The sequence below is a fragment of the Typopeltis vanoorti genome, chromosome 7 (assembly GCF_054136105.1).
Source record: "Typopeltis vanoorti isolate ZY-2024b chromosome 7, IOZ_Tvanoo_1.0, whole genome shotgun sequence".
Classification (NCBI taxonomy): Eukaryota; Metazoa; Arthropoda; class Arachnida; order Uropygi; family Thelyphonidae; genus Typopeltis; species Typopeltis vanoorti.
In genome coordinates, this window is record NC_143555.1 from 26,826,367 (window position 1) to 26,853,778 (window position 27,412).

At 36.2% G+C, this 27,412-nt stretch overlaps 1 protein-coding gene across 3 annotated transcripts in view; it reads left to right on the forward strand.

The window, feature by feature from the left end:
- Positions 1 to 27,412, forward strand: part of Epg5 (ectopic P-granules autophagy protein 5) — a 923,436-nt gene that overhangs the window by 473,568 nt on the left and 422,456 nt on the right. For all 3 annotated transcript variants that reach the window (XM_090395201.1, XM_090395199.1, XM_090395200.1), the window contains exons 25-26: positions 11,614 to 11,746; positions 24,183 to 24,312. In XM_090395201.1, the coding sequence (XP_090251327.1) occupies positions 11,614 to 11,746; positions 24,183 to 24,312 (263 nt within the window). The remainder of the gene's footprint in view (positions 1 to 11,613; positions 11,747 to 24,182; positions 24,313 to 27,412) is intronic.

Here is a 27,412-nt window from a genome sequence, read left to right on the forward strand (position 1 = left end):
CCTTTCCATGTGATGGTACAGTACCCCCCCCCCCCCCCCCCTTTTTTTTTTTTTTTTTTTTTTTTTTTTTTTTTTTTTTTTTTTTTTTGTGGGAGTGTACAGCACCATCTGAGTCCCCCTCAAATTTTATCCGGGCTCTGGTACCGGCATAGGCTGACAAGTCAGGCCTAAGGCTGGGCCGTATTCTTGGCTGTAATCCGTGTGTTCAGAAGACTGGTTTGCTTGCAGGATGAAAAACCCCAGATAAACTGGCGGATAAAACCCTGCTGTTTACGCCCAAGACTGGCTAACTTGGCTATGACTGAGGAAGATCCATAAGTTCCCCACGTCGTCGACGGGAATTGAACCTAAGACACTCCTTCCCCAGGCTATGCACCCAGGCATATGGTTGCGAAATGCAAAGCCACTAGGCTAACCGCGCGGACTCTTGGATGTTGAAAAAAAACACTAAAAAGAAGAAGAAAAAGAAGTTATTATCCCTCTTTATAAATCTATGATTCGGTCATATCTTGACTACTGCGCACAGATTTAGTCAACTGGATTTCTTGGGAACCAGCAGGTGGTTGAAAAGATTCAGAGACGGTCTGTGGAATACATGCTATGCGGATAGGTTGAAGGTTTGTGGGTTACAAAGGTTAGTAATAGGCAGAAAAAGGGGGGGGGGCATGTTAGAAACCTTTAAGGTATTAAAAGGGTTTTATAAAATTGATGTAAGCGAAATTTTTCAGTACATGACAAATAGAGAACTAGTGGCCATCCGTGGAAGTTGTGCAAGAGTGTGGTTAGTAATGGGGTGTTTGCGTGTGTGTGGACGATTTTTTTGCATGGAGAGTATGGCCCTGGCCTTCCTTATTCAATGCCAAACTCCTCCAATTTTTGACTCCTAAAACCTTAATATTTTGCATCACTCCATCTTCCCATCTTAATTTAGGTCTTCCAATTTTTCTTTTTCCTTCCTATTTAGCATTAAACATCTTAACTATTCTATTACTATCCATGTGTATAATGTGTCCAGCCCAACTTAATCTATTTATTTTTATGTACTTAATAATGTCTGGCTCATTAAATAACCTGTATAGTTCATGATTATATCTTTTCCTCCACACACCATTCCTCTTGTATTGCTCCAAAAATATATCTGAGAACTCTTCTTTCAAACAGACCTAGCAATCTTTCATCTGCCATGGATAATACCCAGTTTTCAGAGGTATAAATTAGTTCAGATTTAACTTTAGGAGTTTTGTAACTCCAGAAAAGCATCTATTTGCAGAAAGAATATGTCTTTGAATCTCAGTACTGATATCATTTTTACAATTAACTTCTGATCCCGATTATATAAAACTATGTACAATTTCAAATTTATAGGAACCAATTTTGATTTGAAAAGGATTATTATTTCAAATCTTTCTAGTTACTGGCATATACTTTGTTTTTTCTTGATTGATCTGCAAATTCATCTTCTTTGCTGCCTTTTTTAAACTGATGAAAGCTTCTTCCATTGCTTTTCGTGTCGTTCCTATAATATCAATATCGTCTGCTTATACCATAATTTCTACTGACTTGTAGAAAATAGTTCCCATTTTATGCCAGCATCTCTGAAAACTTTTTTAAGTGTGTTAAACAGTAAGCAAGTTAAGCCATCCCCTTGTCGAACACCATTTTTTATATATATTGGATCAGACAACATGTTCTGAATTTTGATCTGACAACAAGTATTTCTCATTGTAGCTTTAACTGAAGCAATAAGTTTTCGTGGAATCTGTAGTTCCTCCAGTGCAATAAATAAGTTAGATCTATCTATGCTATCGTATGCAGTTCTGAAATCTATGACTAGGTGGTGTGTTTCAATTCCAAATTCAAAGTAATTAGCGTATATTTTTTGAAGTATATTTTTAATATACACCAATTACATTTTTCAAGTAATTGGCGTATATTAAAAATCTGATCATTTGTAAATCTTCCTTGATGGAATCCACACTGATAATCAATAACATTCTCTACATATGGATTAAGTCTCTTAAATAGAATGTTAGAGAAAATTTATAAGTTGTACAGAGTAAATTAATTCCTCTATAATTTGAAAATAATATTACATCAGCTTTCTTATGGATGGGGCATATAAATGAAACAATTCCATTCATCTGGAATTGTTTCATTAATCCAGATTTTGTTGATAAGTTGATGCAGCTGCTTGAAGTATTCTGTACCTGCACTTTTAATTAATTCTGCTTGTATCCTATCTATTGCTGGGACGTTATTGTTCTTAAGTTTTTTAATAGCTACCTCCACTTCTGCATCTGTTGGTACTGGTTCAACATCTTGAACTTGGCTCTCTTCCACATCATCTAATTGACCAGATATATTTGAATTCAATAGTTCATTTGAAATGCTCTGCTCATCTCCTACTATCATTTCATTCCCACTCAAAATTATACCCTCCTTATCCCTACATAATGTTGCTCTAGGCTGGAAATCTTTCCAACTACTATTTAAGTTTTGATAGAAAGATCTGCTTTCATTCATACTTTTGAGATGTTCCATTCCATTCCTTAAGTTCATCCTCATAGCATTTCTTCTTTCTATTCTTAAGCACTTTTTTTCTTCTTTTCTAGCCAAGCGATATTTCTCCATAGCTTTATGAGTGTGATTCCTTCTGTGCATTTGTTTATATGCCTCATTTTTTAATACATTCATATGTTCACATTCTGCAACAAACCAATAGTTATATTTAACTCTACTGACTTTTCCTAATACTATGTCTGCTGTTGTCACTATGACATCCCTAAGAACATCCCAAGCTTCATTTAACACTCTCACAGGTTTTTCACTGATTCTCTCACCATATTTCACTTTAACTTCTAATTCCTTCAGTCTTTCCTTATTAAACTTGAGATTAAGCATGGGAACCCATATATCTTCCTTCATTAGAGATTCTGCTTCAATCTTTGATATAATCAATAGTGATCAAACTCAATATTTGCTCCTCTGTAAGTTCTAACATCGATCAAATTGGATAGGTATCTTGCATCTATTAAAAGCTGATCAATTTGGTTAAAGGTGCCTCCATCAGGAGATTTCCAGATCGTTTTATGAATATCTTTATGATTAAACATTGTATTACCAATAACCATATTTCTTGAAGAAGCAAAGTTGATTAATCAAGTTCCATTATCATTAGTCTAATTATGTAAACTATGTTTCCCAATGGTTGGCCTGTGTCAGTCCTCTTGGACATTTCCCATAGATCTTATCTAATTCATCATAAAACAACTCTTTTTCAGCATTACTCTTTTCTTCAGTTGGAGTATGTACATATCTGTATTTTTTAAATACAGATAAAACTTTAATTAAAAAAACTGTCCTTTAATTCGTAACTTACACAATCAAGGTGAGTTTGTTTTGAAGTCCATGATAAGACATTTTATACTCTTCTTTGCAATGAAACCTGTTCCAAACATGTGATTTTTCTTTTGGCAGCTATAAAAAATAATATGATTTTTCTTTTCCATAATCCCCCTCTCCTGTCCATCTCATTTCTTGTATAGTTGAAACAAGTATCCTGTATTTATCCAATTGCTCCAGCAGCATTTTTAAAGCTTCAGATCGGTAAAGAGAACGTATGTTCCATGATCCAGTTTTCAAATCCTTAAGACATTTGCCATTTTGTTGCTATTTTGTCCATCCAGCAGTTATTTCTTTAGATTTTGTAACAAGTTGTTTTTTCCAGGGTGGGGTCGTCTGCCCCACATCCAATCCCCCCCTCCCCAACCTGGACGCCCATGCTTCTATATTTATGACCCCCGGAGACAGGGTGACCCATCTCATCCTCAGGCACTGGGTACCCATTTTAGTCGCCTCGTACGACATGCATGGGCTACAATGGGGCTATTCTTATTCCTCGGTCCCACACAGGATATCTGCAGGTTTGCACCTCCTATATTCCAGTTTCTGATGCCTGTCCTTCAGCCACTCACTTATCCAAGCCAATTGTTTATATTCCAATCCATTATTCTCTAGATTATTCAATTATTTAATGGTATCTTATTAAATACCTTATCAAAGTCCAACAGTATCATAATGTATCCATTCCCTTTATCCAACTCAGCTGTAACACTATCATAAGATGTTAGAAGATTGCTAACACAAAGACCTTCCTTTAGTAACTCATACTGTTCCTTGCAAAAGTATATTTTGATTGACTTATATGTCTCAGTAACATCCTTCATCCTAGCTCCCTCTAGGTGGAAGGGACACTCACTGGCTTATTCACTCAGTCTATTTAAATCCTCTTGCAAAAGAGGACTTAAATAGATCACCATTCACACCTTTCGTGGTATCATTAACATACAAGTTAAAAGGCCACAGCTTAAATATAGACCCTTAGGGAATGCAACTAATAACTTTCCTCTTCTGGGATATTGCACCCCATGTGCAACTTGCTGACACCTATCAGATGGAAGTTCCAAATATATAATGCACTAATATGCTATCCGATCCCATCTCTTCCAGTTTAGTTACCAGCCTGTCATGTGGAAATGTGTATGTATATATATATATATATATATATATATATATATATATATAAACTGTGTGTGTATCTCATTTGTCCAATGCATTTAGCAACTTGTTATAAGTATGTTACTAAAACACAATCTTCCTTTGGCATACCCATGCAGTTCATTAAAGTTAATGTTTGCTGTTTTCAACCCAAACATTTGAACCAAAACTCGAGACTTGAAGATGGTTTATAATTAATTCAGTGCCTTAATTCACTTATGAAGCAGAAGAATAATTTAGCCGTCTTTCTACTCTTTGGGAACTTGGCCAAGTATAACACTCATGTTAAAAATGTACATCATGCCTGTTGTTACCTCCCTGAAACATTCACTCAACTCACATAGTAATATATCATTAAAAAAAACCTGCAGCCCTATTGGCATAAACTTTACCTTTTGATCTTTCACCATTGGTACCTACTCTACCCTTCTCATGGCATTTAAGCTCTGTACGATGTCAGATTCACGAGGATGAGCAAAGTTTATGAATGGTCATTTAATATCTAGATTGTATTCCCCCCCCCCCCCCTATTGGGTATTGTTCTGCTATTATCATCAACCAATATCATTCTTACATAATTAATTTCTTCTATTGACCACATGTTAAAAGAACTCCCTTTAATTTTTTTTTCCTCATTAGTTAATTGCTAATGTTATCTTGTGCTTCTTCAGTAATGTGTTCTTGAAGATTGCATGCTTAATCTCGCCATTCATTCACATTTCACACCTACCCTTTTTTAATCTCCTGCCCTTTGACTACATTTAAACATTGCCACTTTCAGATACTTCTTGAGTAGGATCCAAGCAGCATTGATTTACTCTCTATCCAATCTCTCATTCCATGATATGCACTGCGAGCTTGTCCTGAGTTTTCAAATTCATCAGTTCTGCCATTACATCTATACTCTCTTTCCTGCAGACGTCCTCATGTGGCTGCTGTAAAGTTATTAAATATCATTATATAATTTGGTGTATAGAAGACATTTGTTGTTGGTTTAGTTACTTAATATTGGAATAAAAGATATGTACAAATATTATGTTGTAAAGTTATGTTTGTCTTAAAATTATTCTGATATAAGATTAATTCAAAGTAGCAGTACTTTTGGTTTCACTAGGTAGATGACACCAGCAAAGCTGTTGAGCCTAGCAGTACATGCTTTTTTCTTTCTTTCTTTTTTTTTTTTTAATGCTCAGTACATGAAATAGACATCAGATGGAAAAGAAATGTCAACTTTGTCGCACTGCTGATAAATGTATCTGGTCAGTCATTACTGAACTGCTCTTTAAAGTAAACTTTCCAAGAAATTATATTTTATTTAAACTTTTTTCCAGGTACAAGAAAATAGTTTGTGTGAAGTATCTCCACAATCTTCGTTATGAGAAGAGTCTGAATAAAGGTTGATTGGTTTCAACCTTTATTCAGGTCTTATCACTTGTATGTTAAAAGGTATATCACCTTTTTACTTATTTAGTGTTGTGCATAATGGGAAGGGCCAGACCCAGAAGAGATACCAAGATGGAATTAATGCAGAAATCATATATTTTTCATTTACAAATAGTAGAAAACTGTAGCTACTTATTATTAAAATAATTTGGATCAGAGGTAGTTGTAGAAATATTTTTTACTTGATTTCAAATTAAATTGAACTTGACAAGAAATTATATTTGTATACACAGACTGATGACTTCACATCATTTGACTCGGTATCACATAATGCAAAGTAAGTATACTTTTTCATTATGTCGTTGTACTATAAAGAGTACCATGCATTCTTCTCTTCTTCTTCTGCAGCTTTTCCTACTGAAGTAGGGTCACTGTTTGTGGTGAGTCTCCTCCACAACTTTCTGTCTTGGGCTGTAGCCATATCCAAATTCTTCATCCTCAAGATCTCCTCCACCATCTCCCTCCATCTCTTCTTTGGCCCTCTGCGCTTCCTCTTTCCCTGCACATCCATCTGCATGACCTTTCTTCCCACATACTCTTCCTCCCTCCTCATCACATAACCAAACCATCTCAACCTTGCCTCCTGTTTCTTTGCTCCCAAGTTCGTAACTTTCACCGTATACTCATTTCTCAGATGATCCTTTCTGGTCACACGCACATCCACCTAAGCATTCTCATCTCCGCTACCTCCATCCTGCTGATGTTATTTTTCTTCAGGGCCACAGTTTCCAAAGCATAGCTGGTCTCACTATGTAGATTTTGCCTTTTAGTTTGATCGGCACCCTCTTATCACATAGCACTCCAGCCATCTCTCTACAGTTCCTCCATCCTGCATCCCACTTCCTTCTCAGCCTCACCGTCCTCTTTCATTGTTGAACCTAAGTATCTAAAGTCACTGACCTTCCTGATGACATTTCCTTCCAGCTCCAGATCTGTCTCCTGGCTGCCATCCATTTTGAAACACATATACTCGGTCTTACTTCTGCTCAGTCTCGTACCTCTCTTTTCCAGTACGTTCGTCCAACTGTCCAGTTTAGCTGCCACTTCTTCTGTTGATTCTGCACACAGCACGATGTCATCTACATACAACATAGTCCAAGGTGCATCTTCTCTCACTTCCTCCGTCACCACCTCCATCACAATATTAAACAGGAACACTTAATGCTGACCCTTGATGCAAGCCAACTGTCACTGGAAAACTTTCTGTCTCTCCTAGGCAGGTTTGATCTCTTGTCTTCACATTTCTGTACATCTTCTGCACCAACGTGATATGTTTCTCCGGTACCTTCTTCTCCCTTAGACACCTCCAGACTTCTTGCCTTGGCACTCCATCATACACTCTCTCCAGATCAATAAATACCAGATGTAGCTCCTGTTGCTTCTCTCGAAACTTTTCCATTATCTGTCGTACCCCAAAGATAGCATCTGTCATCGATCGACCAGGCATGAAGCCAAATTGCTCTTTTGCAATCCTCACCTCCTTCCTCATTTTTCCATCAAGAACCCTCTCTAGGATTTTCACTGTGTGGGACATCAACTTTATTCCTCTGTAATTCTTAGTCTTGTGCATCCCCCTTTACTCTTGTTGATAGGACAAGAGTACTTTCCCTCCATTCCTCGGATATATTTTCCTGTTGATAAATTTTTATTAACAGGTCCCACAGCAGTCCTTCTTCCCCCCCAGTCTGCCTCCACTAGAATCCTGTCAGGGCCCCCTGATTTTCCATTTTATCCTCTTTATGGCTTCCTTCACTTCAGCTCTACTAATGTTCTACTATGGGATGGAAAAGAAAGAAATTGAGGTGAAAAAGTAAAAGGGTATTCATCATAGGCCTAGAGTAGTTAGTAGAGGGTATGCAAGAGAGCTTAATAGTATTAGGAGAAAGAAAATGCGATCGATATTATGAGAGAGAGAGAGACCTTCATTCTTTTATAATATCTTGTAGCCAAAGGCTATCCTCTTTCTTTTTCACCATTTCGTGAACATCCAAAAGACCAATTGAAAATAAAATTCAGAGATGACTAGTATCCAGGTGATTGGCTTTCTCTGCCTAGAACTGCTCTCCAATCATCCATGCAGTTGAACATAAGACCACAGTGAACTAAGAGAATGGAATCATTTAAAAAACCTCTCTAATATAAATATAGAATTTTATCTGCTCCTAGTGAATATTGCATTATGTAGGTGGTCTGCTACCTAGTTGAAAATTTGGTATCTCCTAGAATGCTTGTTTGTAAATACAAAAATCATTGGACTGAACAATAAAATAAAAAACATAACCATAATACTGTACTGTAAAGCATTTGTGTGTTGTATTGCTGGTTTTCAAATCCATTTTTTCCCCTAACTTTCCTGTTGCTGATAGGTGGAGTATTGCACACAGTAACTGGGCAGCTGTATAATGCATATTCCTCTGTTTCCAGCAGTTTATGACAGATGATACTGGTTGGATCTTGGTTAAAATATATATATACAGGGTGTTCGGGATAAATTTGACAGTTTCGTAAGGAAAAAGAAAATCTTCTTTGTATCTATTAAATTTAATGAATTGACAAAAAAACATTACAGGCAGAGTTAATTACAATACTATCAACAAGATTTACTCAAAATAACCACCATTAGCATCGATCACAGCTTCAATTCTGCTTCGTAACCTCGAACAAGCTGATGCTACAGTCTCCCTGGGAAGGGCCGCAAAAACTGTTTTAATTTTATCCATTAACTGGGCTTTTGTATTACTGGAAGTGCGATTGGTGTCTTTTTCAACTGCGCCCCATACAAAATAATCCATGGGGTTAAGGTCTGGGGAGTTTGGAGGCCAAACATTTGGACTGGTGAAGTCGTAGAAATTTTCAGACAACCATTTTTGACTTTTCCCAGAGGTGTGGCAAGGGGCCGAATCCTGCTGCCATACATACGGCCTACCATTGGCTACCCTTGTTATCCAGGGCTTGACTACAGTTAGCAACTCCACGAACAAAGCCCGAATTCCAATGCCAGGGTTCTTCAACACCTGTTCCTGCAGATTTGCGAGGAATTCTGCTGTACGAACGCAATCAGATCGTCTGCTAGGGATCTTTCTTCTTGCTACATCCTCGTAGTCACCATTGCAAGTCTCTAGTTCATGCCTGATTGTTTTTACTGTATTCAGGGAGCATTGGGCAGCAGTCGTAATATCCTTATTTTGATGGCGGGCACGAATCATCATGATACAAGTTATTCTCTTCCATGATTCAGGTGGGTTCCAGCTATCCATCCTTTCTGACATCTTGTATATGAATGAAGAAGGGTCCAAACTTTTAAATGAAGAGAAGTGTGTGTTAATACATGTAACTTACGGAAAAATATAATTAATTATAAATATGTCAAATTTATCCCGAACACCCTGTATATATATATTTTTTATTTTTTATTTCCCGTGTGTGTGTTGTGTGTATGTATACACACACATACGAGGGACGTCGAGAAAGTAAGTTCCGCTGGGCTGTCAGAGAAACAAAAATATATTTACAAAAAAACTTTATTAGAAATTAAAGTAGACATCTTTCACTAATTTTCTACATAATTTCTGCCATTGTTCAGGCCTACTTGTCACGGGGCACCATGAATTGTATACCTTCGTCGTAGAAGATTGCCGCCTGTGACGCAAACTACGTATTGACTTTTTCTTTAAACAGGTAAAAGTCGGCTGGCACGAGTTTAGGACTATAAGGAAGTTTATTTTGTTCACAGTGTTGCTGTTATTGTATGTGTGTTTCATTTTTGGTTTATTATTAGATGAAAGTAAAGAGGAACTTGCACTCAGGAAGATAGACTAGTGATTATGATGCCCATACAGAGATCAATCTCTTTGACATTCTGTGGCCTTGACAGTTCCTTCCACATACACAACTCTGACTCCCTCAACAGGCACAGCCTGGCAGAGTATGTGGCAGCCAGATTAAGCAACATTTGACCAAGAAGCCTCCTTATTCATTACTGACTGGTTCAGTCCAGCATACTCTCTCTGGGAGCAGGCCTACTTTACACTGATTTAACTGCTTTACCCTCGAAATGACGGACAGGCTGAGTCTTTAAATATGGTAGGCATGACTTGAAAGGTATCACTCACCGTGAGTGAAGAAGAGAGGTGAGAGATGGAGGCCAGAACCACTGCTGTCTAGGCCAAACATGACGTTCCCCACTTCCAGCCCCAACAAGCAGGGTGGTGGTGTTTCACTAAGAGATAAAAGCCATCTATCACCTAGTGGTCTAGTTAACATTTCCTCCAACAAGGAAGATATCCTTTTGCAGCAAGAATGTTTGTTGCATGAACCTCTTTTGTTGAAACTGGCAACACCACAGGAAGTGTCATTGACAGAGAAAGGCTTTATATTCAGCATCTCTGCCCAATATATATAGCATTACTTGAAATAGTCCAGTTAATGCTGTTACAAAAATATTAAATACTAACTGAAACTACACTGAATGGTTTCAGTTATATAATGAGTTTCTATGTAATGCTTTCTGAATCTGTTTCTTTGTTCCTTCACCTCCTTTATACTTCCTTTTCTCACATAATTATGTACAAGGTGCAGCTATTAACCTGGAGTTAGTAAGGTGGCAGTGTCACAGTTATTTCTTTCTATATCTTTGGGATCTGTGACACCCCACCTTACTAACGCTGGGTTAAATAACGAGACATTGCAAAAATGTGGTTTATTATTACAATTTTACAACTTAATTGTTATCCCCTTCGACATACTCCCCCTCCTCTGTCTATACACCATTGCATACTAATTTTCCATTGTTGGAAGCAGTGCTGCAAGTCATCGGATCTGCTTCAATGGCATTGCCATTTTCTCCTTTACCACATCCACTGACTGAAAATGTGTACCCTTCAATGCGGATTTCAACTTTGGAAAAGGTGAAAGTTGCACGGAGTTAAGTCTGGCGAGTAAGGTGGATGGTCCAACATCGTGATCTTCTTATCAGCCTTCTTACTGTTTACATTCAGCGCATTGTGGGCTGGAGTGTTGTACTGGTGGAGAATCCAAGTGTTGTTCATCCATAGATCGGGTCTCTTTCACCTCACTCGTTCGCTCAGCTTGGCCATAACTTCAAGGTAATAATGTTAACTGTCTGACCCTTCAGTACCCATTTAACCATTACCACGGCATTGATATAAAAAAAAAAAAATGAACTGCAATGCCTTCAGTTTTGACTTGCTCATTCTTGGTGACAGAGGAGTTTTCCAGTGCATCGATTGTCTCTTTGTTTCTGGATCATACTGGAAAATCCACACATCATCACATGTGATGATCTTCTCCTGCAAGTCCGCATTGAAAGGCACCCATTTTCAGTCAGCGGATGAGGTAAAGGAGAAAACGGCAGCACTAGAGAAGCAGATAACACCCGATGCTGCATTTTGATGTCTGACTGCCTGTCACTTCCTCCTCTTGTCTATACTGCTACTCATTTGCATATTATGTTTGCTATAAGGTTTTCTGGAATATAATAATCCTCAGAAAACCACTAAGTGATAATCAGTTTTGTTCTGTTTATGTATGTATATATATTTTATGCCGTGTTTTACTTATATTATGTTTGCATTATGGCACTTCTGTTTTCAGGCTATATCGTACATTTCATATTTGGATGAAAGATCATCATCTAAATGATGCTACATTGTGCTTACCTACATTAGCACCAGAATTTCAAGCAGATCTATTAAAGTGGATTATACTAAATGATTTAGATGACCAGGTAATTAAAATTAGAACTTGCTGATAATTACTATAACACATTATCATTTCACATCAAGTTTTCCAGTACAATATTGTGTCTGTTATCTTTTAAATATTGCTAAGAACATGCTTCTTCATTTCTTGTTTTGTTCCTTTTAGTGACTAATTCTGTAAGAATTTCTTCTATTTGTAATAGAAGTTTTGTAGAAATAGTTGAAAGCCTCTTGCTAAAGATTCCCTTTCTTCTCCACCAACACTAGTAGTAGATTTTGAAAGTTTATTTTTCACTTGGTTAGACTATAATAAATTTAGTTTAATCCTTTATTATGATTGGTTGATTGGTGATTGGTTGAGATAGGAGTGATGTTGCCTTGCTCCACCTTTGCAACGAGTTGCCCGGTGTTGTACCACCTTACCCCAGTCCTGAAGATACTTGCAGACGCAAACTTTGTTTGCTCACACTTGGATAAAGGATTAAACTAAATTTATTACAACACTAGTAGCAGTTAAAACATATTTAGGTTTGTGTGATCTATATTTTTCAAAATTATTACCATCGGTATGAATATTGCTATAGTGTCTGCAGTTTATTGCTTAGAATTATTTCCTGCACTGTGTACTGTGTTAGTTAGGAAATTACTGAAGATATATTGACTAAGTGTGACTTTCAATTTTTTCCCTTCTAATAATTCCAGAAATACATAGCTGCCATTGTTCAGGGTATATGCAGAGCTCTGTTTTTTAAAAAAAAAAAAAAAAAAAAAAAAAAAAAAAGGCAGTTAGAGGAAAATGCCAATATCTTCTTGACTCTGACCACTCAGTCAACTTAAAGTTGTTGTTTATTAACAAAGACAGTTTGATTTCAAAAATTAAAATCATATATAAAGAGTACCATGCATAATGAGAAGTCAGTTTTTGTGAATGCATTATTATTATTATTATTACACCATCTGTCCAAAGAGAAACTGAACTTTTAATAGAAAATAAAACACAGACCAATTATAATTATTTAAATCATTTATTTCAATCAATATACTCTCCCTCAGCTTCAATACAGCTTTTGGCATGGTCATTTAATTCGTTAAATTATTTTTTTTTATATCGGTTTTTGGAATACTGTTGAGGGTCGTGGTTACTGCCTCTTGAATGTTTTCAATGGTGTTGTATCGGTTTCCTTTCATCGGCAAATGAAGTTGGGGAAAGAGAGAATCACAGGGTGCAAAATCAGGTGAGTATGGTGAGTGATCCAACACACAAACTTGGTTTTTGCTCAAAAACTATCTCACAATGTTCAAACAATGAGATGGTGCATTATTGTGCAAACGTGACCACCTGCCTACATCACGATATTTATGCTATACGCAACGAATTCTCGCTATCAATCTCTCTTCAAAACTTTGAGATAAAACTCACCATTGACCGTTTGGCCAGGTGGAACGAATTCTTTGTGGATAATGCCCTTGGAATTGTAGAAACAAATCAGCATGTCTTTACTTTTGACTTCTCCAATCACCTTTTTTCGGATGCTCTCTTCTGATGGTCTCCACTCAGCACTCTGGCACTTTGTTTTGGTCTCATACTCAAAACACCACATTTTGTCACCAGTAACGATCGTTTCAAGGAAGTTTGAAATCCCTACAAGCGGTTTTTAGTGAGGTCCTTGCAGTGTTCAGTACAATACAGTTTTTGGTCGTCGGTCAACTTGTGGGGAACAAATTGCGAAGTTGATTTACGAAGGCACAAATTCTCGGTCAAAATGTTGTGCACAGTTGATTTTGGAATCCCCAATTCATCTTCAATCAATCTCACAGACGATTTTGGGTTTTCTTTGATGAAATCACGCACTTTTTGAATGTTAACTTCGCTCTGTCCAGTTTTTTGACGGCCGGGCTTTTCTTCGTCCTCAAGCATCTCACGACCACTTTAAAATCACTTAAACCACTCGTAAGCTTGAGTATGGGATAAGCATTCGTCACCATATGCTTTTTACGAAGTTTAACACAAAAGTCAATCACAGCTCTCTGTTTGAAACTCATTTTCCGTCCGTTCGTCAAAACACACTGTCACTCTTGGCACAAGAACTTGGCTTCTAATGAAACAAATGTCATAAACGGTTGAAACAACACTAATGAAGGTGTCGACTTCCATTTGATAACAAAAAAGATACAACAGGTGGCGCCACTATTTTCTTCTATTTTTGAAAAGTTTGGTTTCTTTTTGGACACAGGGTGTATTCTTGAATTCATTTAGAGACGAAGAACTCGCAACTGAGTCAGGCAATGCCTTCCACTCATTCACCAACCTCCAGGCAGAAAACCTCGTTTTCACACTCTTGTTAACCACACTTTTCCTTAATTTCCAGGGATGATCTCTTGTTCTTCCATCACTATCACACGGCTGAAATATTTCCCCTGCATCAATCTTATAAAAACCATATAGTAATTTAAATGTTTCTATCATATCCCCTCTTCTCCTCCTATCAACCAATCTCTGTAATCCACAAGCTCTCAATCTATCAATGTAGGGAGCATTTTTTTTTAACATCATTTACCAACTTACTCAGTCTCCTCTGAACCCTCTCCACGACCTCCTCATCTCCAAGGAATCCACGTGACCAAACTTGAGCACAGTAATCCAAATGTTGAAGTATCAATGCCCTATAAAGGGGAATAATAATCTTTTTATCTCTGGATGTTAGTGTGTTCTTCAATAGCCAAGTAATCCTATGTGCAATCTTGGACACCTTAGCAATGTGCCCTCTGAACTTCATCTCCCTATCCATCAACACCCCCAAGTCCCTAACCTCATCAGTCTCTTATATACATATAAAATAAATTCAAATTCAGTCATTCAAATTGTTAGACTTTGTGAAGCTGAAAGATTCTATATAGTCGTGATTATAATTTAACAAGTCTCTTTAATCTTGATAATGAAGAATTCCTAAGTTAACGTTATTATCACCAGACCACTGTGGAATCTGTTTCATCATGTGAATTTCTTGTCATACACATTTCATTTTACCATGCCTTAAATACACTCAAAGTGACAGGTAGCACACTTCCATGCAATGGATTCTAATCACTCTCCTTCCTAAAAACCTGCGATCTATCTCCCTCATCCAGTGCATCTGGCACTTTATTATAATAAGTAAATAGATTACTAAAACATAACCTTCCTTTTACAAATCTCGCCGTGCATCAAAGAAATTACTTGTTGTCAAACCCAATTCTCGATCCTGGTACTCACTAACCTCTCCAACACTTTACCCACAACACACACACACACATACACACACACACACACGCACACACACACACACACAGTGACCTATAATTTAACGCTTATATTCTGTTACCTCCCTTATGAAGCAGAACAATCTTGCCTTCATTCGATAACTTTTAAATTCAACCAATTGTAAGGCTTATATTAAAGATGTATATCAAACAGATGTCAACTCGCTTGCACTGGCACATTACCTCAAAACATATGGTGATATACCACTAGATCCCAAAGCCGTCTTAACATCAGGTTTACTGAGTTCCAAATGTACTTCTTCCTGTGCACTCATAGTCATTGTCTCTTCCTCCTGTTCACTATTCTAATACAAAACTCTATAGGCTGTTACATTCACAAGGATGAAATACCTTTATGAATTTCTCATTTAATATCACAACTATAGCCTATACAGTAGTTGACTGTATACTATTTTCTTCAGTTACTGTCATCTTACTATAATTTTTTTTTTTTTTTTTTTTTTTTTTTTTTTTTTTTTTTTTTTTTTTTGTTACTGGTTACTTATAGAAAGAACTCTCTAGTTTTTTTTTCCATTAGAAAACTGCTTCCCATAATACAGTTTTGTCACCCTAACCAACTGAGCCAACTGCCCTGTCTGTTCTTTGTACTCCTCATGGAACTGATTATTACCACTCATCTTATGGTGCTTCCATAATGCCTTCTTCCTGTATATCACATGCTTACTCTTTTCATTCATCCATTTTACAGATAACTTATTTAACCTTTTGACCCTTGGAATACATCTGAACATTGCTTCTACTGTATAGTTCTTGAATAGCACTCGAGCACTATTGATCTCACCCAACTCCTTATTCCATGCTACAGTTGCAAGCTGTCTCCTGAACTTCTCATAATCACCAGTTGTGTGGTTAAAACATATTTTGTCCTCACATGGCTAAAAGCCACGTAGGTAATCACATAATGGTCACTCTCACCAACCAGAGGGAGATTTAACACCTCATTTATAATGACATCCTCTCATGAGATGATCAAATCCAAGATCCTCAATGCCCTCTGTTACATACTACCTCAAGTAGTTGTCCCTGAAAAACTGGAGAAACTCGTTTATTTTGGTTCCTATCCCCTTGTTCCAATCTATATTGTCATAATTAAAATCGTCCCTAGTGATCATATGTTTCTTATTTGTTTGTCTAATTTCCCTTTACATTTTATGGTCACTACCCTTCACATTGCCAGGTCTTATAGCAACATCTGGCTATTTATTTCATTCTGTTCACCTCTATCTCACACCATACTGTCCCCAAACCACTGCCACTATACCCCCCTGCATGGGCATAAATCCTTTGTCCTCAACAGATCTCCACCTCCTTTTTTACTGTTTCTCTCTTCATGAAAAATATTCCTTTGTGTCTCATTTTTTGGCAGGATGTCATCATCCATTCCCATCTCACTTATTCCAGCAGTTTTTGGGTGAACGAACTCAATCAATACAACAGTTTTATTACCTCCTTTCTGTTACTTCTAGCATTTGTATGCAAAGCTAACAGTTTATTTCTGAATCTATGCCTGCATTAACACTCAGGCATTCTGTAAGGAGTACCAACACCTAGTTGCTTTATCAGTAGAATAGTGTATAGTAATTTTAATAATAATGTTTATTTGATTTAATGCTATAATAATGTTATTTAATTTATTTAGGTCTTAAATTCATCAGATGACTGCTTTAAATAATGCTAAAATAGGATAAACATTAAAAAGAATCAAGAATTGTATTCTGATTCTTTACACATATAACATTTTTTTTTTTTTTTTTCAGAAAAGCTATGTATTTTTCATAAGAAAATTGACTATTCCTTTACCATTTTATAAGTTAGTTCATAATTATGGATTTGCCAGGAAATCCATGATTTTCTTTCCTTCCTCTCCCTTAAAAAAAAGAAAGAAACCTTATAAACTCAAAGAACTATATAAGCTCATTTACAAACATCTATGTCCACAGTAGGATTCACATTTATGACCCTATGGGTCATAGATTTGAGCGTGCATGATAACTACTCAGCCAATCAGGCCTGTTTGTTGCTCTTAATTTTTTTTATAAATTTCTTTTTTAGAAATATTTTATTTATTATTTTTTTTTTGTCAGTGAATGATAATCGCGAGTAAATTTCAAAATGACATTTTGAAAATTAATCACGATTAAATTTTCAAACTATTAAATTTCATAGTTATCTAATTTATTAGATAAATATAGTTATATATTTTATGGTTATCTAATTTAAAATACTATTTTAAATTAGATACTTTGGAAAAGAGAGTTTAAGGTAGAATTAAAATGCATTATTTTTTTTCCAGTAATATTAATGTAAGACCCATGTGATTGTAATATAAAGTAAGTTTGGTAATAATTCTTACTAATTCTCCATTAGAATTTTTTTTTTTTTTTAATTTCTCATAATAAATAAAGGAATTCGCTTATCATGTATCACTAATCTTCATAAAATATTTTTAATAGCAACAGCGCTTTAATTTCTTATGTGATAGTTTCAAGTTGCAGAACTACATTCATTATAGTTTTAACAGTATGAAGGACTTGTCCTTTTTCTTTAGTATCGAACCCTATACCACGCTTTTGTTTTAATTAAATTTTTTTTTCCCAACTTAAAGATTTTTTATTTTTATTTTTTTATTTGTAATTTGTACCAAATATAAGACATGCACACCCTTATAGAATCAAGTCAGCATGTTATCAGTAGCTGTACGCCATCATGCAGCATGTATGAATGAGAGAGAACAGCTAATTCTATAGTCATCTTCCTTGCAAAAATCACACAACCAATTGAACAGTTGTGTTACTTTTGCACATTTAGACGAAAGTGCATTATATCCAGTAGCCTCTTGGAGACAAGAAATGGAACAATATTCTTGAATTAAACGGTCAATAATATGGAGAAATAAATAAAATAGAAATTGCTCAGTTAGTGAAAGAAATGTCCAGATATACCTGCCCATTCATTGGAACATTCCCTCAAGGCATGGTGATATACTATCAAGTTCTACAGCCTTTTTTACATGAAGTTTACTCAGTTCCTCATTACCTCCTGCTCATTTACTATCAGTGGCCCTTTTCCCTTTCTGGTCTCAAGAAAGGATTTTTTACATAATCTTTTCAAAATTTCTGTCAAATACACGTAAAATATGCGAAAGGCATATAATAACTGAATAAAATATTCAACCCCCCCCCCCCCCCCAAAAAAAAAAAAAAAAAAGCCAATCACAGCCACATAACATATAACTACTTCAGAAAAAGACAGTGAGCACTACCCATGGGCAAGATGCATTGTGCCAACTGGTATAAATTGAAAGAATACGATGCTCCCAAGTCAGTTCAACTGTGTCTGTGTAAAATAGCTGTGAGAAGGAAACTGACAGAGTTTGAAAGAATTCTGTGATAGAATTCCTTGATGCAGGCTTATCTGTTTGGCAAACTGTTAACAAGTTGGGCCATCCCAGGTCAGCAAACAGTGAAACCATATTGAGATAGAAGCACAGGGAGTCAATTGTAAGTGCTAACTGCAATGGACAACCCAACACACTCACTGAGCATGACTGTAGGGTGCCTATGAAGCATAATATGCAAAAAAAAAAAAAAAAAACCTTAGCCAAACATCGAAACATTGAAATCAAAGTTCCATCAACTGCAATGAGTCTGCACAAAAACATTCAGGACCATGGTCAATATTATCTACCTGCAGTGGATGACCAACCACACTCACCGAATGTGAGAATGCCAGACCCAGAGGTGGTGATACCAAGGTTAATGCAGAAGTCATATTTTCACGTATGAGTTGCCAAACGGTGTCTCACCTTATTCAAAAGGAGAGACATCTTTTGGCAACTCGTATAGGTAAAGATGACTTCTCCATTGCTTCCACCTTGGTATCACCATCTACCTCTGGGTCTGGCTCCCACTGACAAGACCTCAATAAAGGGCGAAACTGGTCTGGGTAGTGGCCGTTCCCTTAATGCATAGCATTATACATGTCTACAAGGAGATGTGCTTTGCATTATGGGAGATACTGAAGACAAGGAGTGATTTGAGCTTGGTCCACCTTTACCACGAGTTGCCTCAGTCCTGAAGATACTTCACGCTCAAACTTTGTTTGCTTACGCTTGGATAAAGGATTAAACTAAATTTATTATATCCTTTCTTTTAAGCTTACACGGTGATCCGAATGCATTTTTGAAAATTATGGAGACAACTACCGTGTTTGAATAAAAACTTTAGCTAGTTTAATATAACTAAAATCTACATTCGATGTTTCGACCTTTATGTCAAGGTCATCTTCTGGAGCATATAACTATACACAGAAAATAAGCTACATTACAATCAAACTGGTTTGTTAAAGATACTGACCAACCGCTGCAGCAATTGTTGGCCTGACCTCTGGTGGAAAAAAAAAAAAATTATACAACAACGCTAGAGTTTTATTATTAGTGTTATCTGTTGGTTGTAGAAATACATTGGGCGCAACAAAAAGTATCTGTATATACATATATTAACATCATGATTATACTTGTACATTCCAGCCAGTTGGTATGGAATGGTTTCTAATACTAGCTGAAGATTGGCTAGAGTCCTGACTTATGCTGGATCTTGTATATCAGGTAGGCTGAATGTGTGCCATCCAGATCCTTGGAATTTTCATGCCATCTTTGTTGTTGATATTTGGGTGGTTTATCAGGATTTCACAGGCTTCCTTAAATTTCCTTTCATACCAGGTTTTTGTGTGGTGTAAAGAGTGAGTGCTTTTCCAGTTGATTCGGTGTAAGGTGTTGAGCGCATGTTCTGAGAGGCCTGATTCACCATAATGGTTATATTTAATGTGTCTAATGTGTTCTTTCTTGCGTATAGGGATTGTCCGTCCTGTTTCACCAATGTACGGTAAGTTACAGGTGCAACGGATGCAATAGACTCCACGATGTGCTAATGGGAGGAGAGGATCCTTAGAGGAGTTGAATATGGTTTTAAGGTTAGTGGGTGGTTTAAAGGTGGCATTGAGGTTATAATGTTGTAGGATTCTGTTGATTTTTTCTGATAACCCTTTAATGTATGGAATAGCTATGGTTTTACTGTAATCTAGATTCATTTTTGTTGTTGTTTTATGGAGTATTTTATTAATAGTATTTTTGTTATAGCCATTATTTATGAATGTGTCGCTCATGATTTTTAGTTCTTGTTTCAGGGCTTGCTGGTTAGAGCAAATTGTTGTAGCTCTGTTTTTAAGGGTGTTAATGAATCCATATTTTTATGATGGGTGGTGGTATGAATTAGCATGTATGTATTGGCCAGTGTGTGTCGGTTTTCGGTAGACCGTGAAGGATAGACTGCCTGAAGGAAGACGTGTGACTAGTCTGTCTAGGAACAGGAGCGAGTTTTGATTTTCGATTTCGATGGTAAATTGTATGTATTCATGTTGTTTGTTCAGGTGGCTAAGGAATGTGCTTAGCGTTTGTCGCCTGTGCGGCCAGATCGCGAACACGTCTTCAACGTATCTAATCCAGGCTGTTGGTCTGAGCGTGGCGGAATCAAGAGCCCTTTACTCAAAGGTTTCCATGTAGAAGTTAGCGATTGTGTGTGTGTGGGGGGGGGGGAATAGTGGTGAGCCCATGGCTGTACCTTCTCTTTGTAGGTAAAATTTGCTTTGCCATATGAAGTCACTGGACTGTAGTACGTGGGCAAAGAGGGCCGTAATGTTGGGCAGAAATTTGATCTGTAGTAGAAGAATTGTGTCATTGATGGGGACATTAGTGAAACAGGCAGAGACGTCGAAACTGACTAATAAGTTGTCTTTGTCGAGTGTTATGTTCTTAATTTTGTTTATAAAGTGTGTTTTTTTTATGTAGGAGGGGGAATGACCCACCAACTCCTTGAGTGTTGCTGCTAATTTCTTGGCTAAGTGGTAATTGGGACTGTCTATTCCTTCCACGATTTTGTCGAATGGACACATTTTGTTTGTGTATTTTCGTGACCCCATATATTTCTGGGGGGGGGGGGCATAGTGGGGTTTGAGTGAGTTTTTTAACCGTGTCTGGTGGCCAAGAAGTGACGGACTTGAGTAGTTTTTCTGTTTTATCCTTTATCCTTTTCGGATTATAATTCGGAATATACCATTTTATATGTGTTGTTATCGGCTACTAGTTGGTTCATTTGAAGTATGTATGTTGACCTGTCAAGGACGACAGTGGCATTGCCTTTATCCGATTTCGTTATTATTATGTTTTGTTTGGCTTTTAATGACGTAATTGCTGCTAGTTCTGTTTTTGTGAGATTGTTCTGTATGGTTTTCTTGGTGTTTAGGACATTACTAGTTTCTAGTCGTGTTTTTAGGTAGGGACCTGATTCCTCTTTCTATGTGGTAGATAAAATCCAATTTGTTTACCTTTTTAGCTGCTATTGCGTAGTTAAGTCCTTTATTCAGTAGGGTAAGTTCGCCGTTGTTCAGGGTGTGGCTTGATAGGTTGATCACATGGTTCTTGCTTGTTGGTGGTTGGTCGCTCCTTGTTTCCCTTGTTTGTTGTTCATTGTTGGTGTTTATTGGGGAGGAGGTCTTCTGATTGGATGGATTCCTGTGATTGCACACCATATTTTGCCGTTGTTTCAAATTGTGGAATTTGGTCTTGAGCTTTTCTTTATTCTTTTCCAGGGTATATTTGGCCGAATTGTCAGTAATTCTTTCAAGTACTTCTAGAATGCCTGAATTAATATAATTTGATAGTTTGGATTGCAATTTTGAAACCAGATTTTGTGTTGTAGCTAGGTTTTGGTGGGCTGTTTGAATCTGTTCTCTGAGCATTGCTTTTTCTGTGCGGTCATAAATACGGACTGCCTTAGCGGACGTACATTTCTTTTTTAGCCTGATGCAGATAGGAATAAGGTTATTGTCTCTGCATCTCTTTAAAAAAGCCAGCCGATTGATCAAGAGGGAAATACGAATCTTTAACTTACCATAGCGATTGCAGTGTTTGTGGGTATCATTTCCATGGATGATCCGAATGCATTTTTGAAAATTATGGAGACAACTACCGTGTTTGAATAAAAACCTTAGTTTAATATAACTAAAATCTACATTGGACGTTTCGACCACGGCTTTTGACCTAATGTCCAATCCTCACCTTCTCATGGTGCAATCTGCTAAATATAAAATGATGGTACAACATGACTGAATTGCATGCCCACTGGGGCGTCGCCTGGTTAAACAGGCCCCCGTCGTTTTTGCTAGGGAACCAGGGCGAACAACGAAAAGTCAGCTACTGGAACAAATCTTGAAACACACCCCAACTCAACATCACTAGAGTTTAAGATTGGTACTATCAACATAAGAAGCCTGAATGGCAAAGAAATTGAGCTAGCTGAGGAATGAGATAAGTACCAGATCAACTTATTAGGTGTGACTGAAACATAAAAGACAAACTGGTGAAATCTTTCTGAGCAGTAAATGCAATCAAGGAAAAGGAGTAACCATAATATTCAACACTAAATATGAGGCCAATCCTCTCAAATTGCAGGCAATATCAAGTAGAGTGATATGAGTAATTATCAGAATGGGGAACTGGACAACGAGACTTATTTGTGTCCTTGGTTCCACAGAAGGTCCACTAAGGTAGAAGTTGAGGAATTTTTTGAGTTTTTCAACACACTATCAACCTTATAGTGTGTTGAAAAAACCCATTCTTTTCATTATTTCCCACAGTTTCACATGCTGAACACAGTCAATTATTTGTTATCTATATGGATCACATTAAAGAATTTGTCCTAGTTCTTCCTTGTCATTACAAAAGAGTACTGTATCGTCAGCATACCTCAGATTACTGATTAATCTACCTCCTATCCTAATTACTGTCTTGAGCTTATCCAGTGCTTCACATGTGATGCCTTCTGCATAATATACTATACAAGTGATGAGAAAGTAAACATCCTTGCTTAACACTTTTCCAAACTGAAGGCAATCATTCAGTCCAACACTTGTTCTTACTGTGTATTCTTGCTCTCTGTACAAGTTGGCTATCAACCTGATAATGTGTTGAAAACCTGTTCTTTTCATTACTTCCCACAGTTTCACATACTCAACACAGTCAAAAGCTTTAGAGTGGTCTAAGAAACACATTACCAGAGGGAGTCTGAATTCTTCCTATTTTTCTATGATCTGTCTAAGCCAAAAGATCTGATCTCTGGTGTCCACATATGGCCACACCAGAGTGGCCATATGGCATCTGTGGATGTCCAGTGAACATTTCATATAACATTATTATAATGTTATATGGAATAAGAGAGAAATTAGTTAAAACACTAAGTTATATGTATACAAGACAGTGTTCAAACCAATTTTAATTTATGGATCTGAGAGCAAGGTTAAAAATAAAACACTTGACCACACACGAGAGACCACAGATATTAGAGGCATGAACAGGTGGCATCAGTGGCAATATCATGTTAAAAATAATGATATTAGGAAAGAGCTTAATATTGATAGTATCCAGGAATGTGTTAGCAGAGGTAATCTCAGGTAGTATGGTTACTTAAGCAGAATGGGAGAGGAAAGATTAGCAAAACAAGTCAGGTTGGAAGGAAAAAGACTCAGTGGAAGACCAAAAATATAGGTGAATTGATACAGTAAAAAGTGCCTTAGAAAATAGAAATATGAGATCTGATAATATTGGAATCTTAACAGGTAACAGATTGATTTGGAGGAAAATTGTGGATAGGAAGTAAGTAATAATGTAAGTTTTTTCCTCTAGTACTTTCATATCCTGTACACCCCTTGAGGGTACATATCAAGAATTTGATGATGATGATGATTTAATATTTTTGTAAACATATTGCAAGAGCAACAGGCAAGAATAGAAAACACAGCAGTCTGATTTTCAAAAGAAATAAGACTGCTTTTGCAAAATAAAAATCATTGTCTAAGAATAAATCAATTATCATGATATCTGCAGAGTGACTCAGGAATTCTTTCCCTCCCCTCCCCACTTCAATTTTTTTTTTACTTTCCCTATGTCTATTTAGGTTCTATATCTGTTTTAATGTAAGTTTTATAAAAATTATTCCAGGTATATTCTTTATAACATTCATATTTTCCATTGCAATATTGATAGATTACTTGAATATGTATATATCTCTTATCTTTTATGTGACAAAGACATTATACTCTTATGTCAATATGGAACAAGTGGAAGTAATTCAGAATGCACTTCTAAAAACTTGGCGATGTTATAAAGGAAAGAACATATTGTTTGATGAAGATGAAGTAATCCATCCTGAAGAGACAGGTAAACTTGCAGTTTTATTTTATTAGTTGCTTTCAGAATGAATTGTGTCAGCATCATTCACTTTGCTGACATGTACTGAATTTGCAATGAAATTTGGCTGTATCACCTATAAATTTTCAAATTATTTCTTATTTAATTTGTAGTCTTCACTAAAATTTGTGCCTAGATAGCTGAAAATTTTCCATGTTCCTGCCTATTTTCATAGTTTTGGTCCTTTTTATTTCTGAATTTTATGCAATATTTGTTAAAGCTTATTCATAGGGAATCATGCAAACTTATACTGGACTTAATATCATCTGCATAAATAAGAGTGCAGCATAGCATCTCCAGTTGAAAGAAAAACAAAACTTGCTGAAAACTATACAGCAATATTATACTGATATTTTTGTATGTTTTGACATCCATTCTTTATTCAGTGTTCTTCTGGTTTCAGACACATTAAAAATAATTATTACTATATATGTCAATCTATAAGGTGATGTTTAAAGAAAGAAAGAAAGAGAGAGAAGAAAATTGCTGAAAAAAGGAGTCTTATTTTCAGGGTGTAAAATATGTACCTTGAATTCAGCAGTTGAAAACATTGTCAATTGATAATTTTTTTTCTCAATTAAATCAGCTGTATAGTTTATTATCATATTAAAATCGAGGATATTAGGAAAGAACTTGACATTGTCAGCATCCAGGAATGCGTTAGCTGAGCTAATCTCAGGTGGTATGGTCACTTAAATAGAATGGATGAGGAAAGATTAGCAAAACAAGTGTTCTCTGCCCGGTTGGCAGGAAAACGACCCAGAGGAAGACCAAGATATAGCTGGATTGATACGATACAAATGTCTTAGATGATAGAAATATAAAATCTGATAATGTTGGAGTCTTGACAAGTAACAGATTGATTTGGAGGAAAATTGTAGATAGGAAGTTAGTAATGAGGTAAATTTTTCATGTAGTACTATCATATCCTGTACACCCCTTGAGGGTACATGTCAGGAATTTGATGATGTATAGTTTATGTGTGCTGGCAAATTTTGTGTTCTAATAAGCTTATTTCCTGTTAGATTGTCATCGATCGATTTCCCCCCCCCCCCCACCCCTCAATGATTTACTCAACAAACTCTTAAAGGATCATCTCCAAAAATAGTTTGAAGAGAATGAATGGATGGTTACCTTTAAAATGTCATGTATGGGTGAATTAAAAGGCATGCTGTATGCTAAACTGGAAATAGTCATCAGTTCTTTTAAAAATTGCAGCATATCCAATTTCAGATGGTATATAGAATAAAGATGAAGCCATACTTTACAATTTAAAGGGAAAAATTTAGTACAAGTTGTGTAAAAGAAGAACACTTTATTAAAATATACTAATAAATCATTATGTAAACATTTTAGATTAATAAGTATTTTGATTAAATTTGTATTTTGTTAGCATGTTAAATATAGTGTTATATTAGAATATTAATATTTTGTATATACATATTATATTTAATACACTTACATACAGTATGATAAGCATGTAGTTTGTAATTCTGATGTAATAACATTACTAGCATATCATCATATGGAGGATGATATACAAAACTGAAGACTAGTATAGTAAGATAAAAGTGATGTGTTAGAAAGCTGCCATTTGTAAGTGTAAAATTTGTGATAATTTTATGTGACTTGTATACCACAAAATAAATATGAAAAGAAAGTTTGAAGAATTCTCTTATGTCTAAACCTTGCATGCCACCATAGACAGTAATTATTCCCATCTGATATCCTGTCTTATTTTGTCATAGCCATAAAGTTGTAGCAATCTCCCTCCTGCCCTAAGAGTGTTAATGCAATATGTTTTGGACCCTTTACACACCTTCCTCTTCTAAATTAAGAGTTTCTCCTTGTAGTATTAAATTCACAATTCAATTATAACACAACACACTTTTCTAATTACCATGACCATTCACTGATGTGCATTTGACAGAAACCTTAGATGTAGACTGAAATCTTTATCACTTATCATCATCAACTTTTTAACTAAAACCTTTTCCTAACATGGGCAATGAAACCATTCCCTTCAATATAGGGAATGGTTTCATTGCCCATGTTAGGAAATTTGTAGTATCTTTTATGTGTAGTTTATTTGTAGTATCTTTTTTTTTAATGTTTTAACATTAAAAAAAATTTACATTGAATTATTGTGTAAATATTTAATGATTTCTGGAAATTTTTATAAAAACTGCATGGAATATCAAACATTTAAGTACATTTTATTAACATGCAGCATGTCAATAATAAGGCATACTTCTTCTATATAAACATAAGCATGCATTCTAATATTTCATTGGTGGCTATATTTTAAATTCAAGATTTATCAAAAATGATTTCTTGAAAATGTTTCATTATCCCGAGATTCCCGCAGAGTCAAAGACTCATCATGGGATGAGTCTTTGACTCTGCGGTCCCTTATATGATGAGCTGTGATATACACAGCTCATCATATCGTGCCTTAAATACATTACTGCAGATACCACACTTTCAGGCAATGCATTTAAATCATTCACTACTCTTTATGCTGAAACCTGCTGATCATTCCCTTTCTCACAGCTTCCAGGGATGATCACTTTTCTCCCACCGTATTATGAAAACCTCTTCAACGTTATTTCTCTAACAATCCCTTACCAACTTTTATGTCTCTATCATGATATCCCCTCTTCCTTACTGTCCTCTAGGCCAGGTCGTTCTCAACCTTTTCCAGTGGCATACCACTATATTTAATTCAAGATATTAGATGTACAGTAAGCAAATCTGTTTTCGTACCATTCTGCAGTGGCTCACGTACCACCAGTGGTATGCGTACCATAGGTTGAGAATCCCTGCTCTAGGCAATTCACCTAGAGGACAGGAAGTTGGCTGTGGCTCTTTCAACACCAGAAATTACTATAGCCAATGTCTTCTGAACTCTTTCCAATATCTCTTCATTCTTTTGAAAACCAGGTGACAAAACCTGTGCATAGTAGCCCATATGTGGCATAATCAAGGCCTTTTACAATGGAAACATAATCTTCTTACTTCTACAAGTCAGTGTCTTCCACATTGTTGCCAAAATTCACTGCATTGTCCT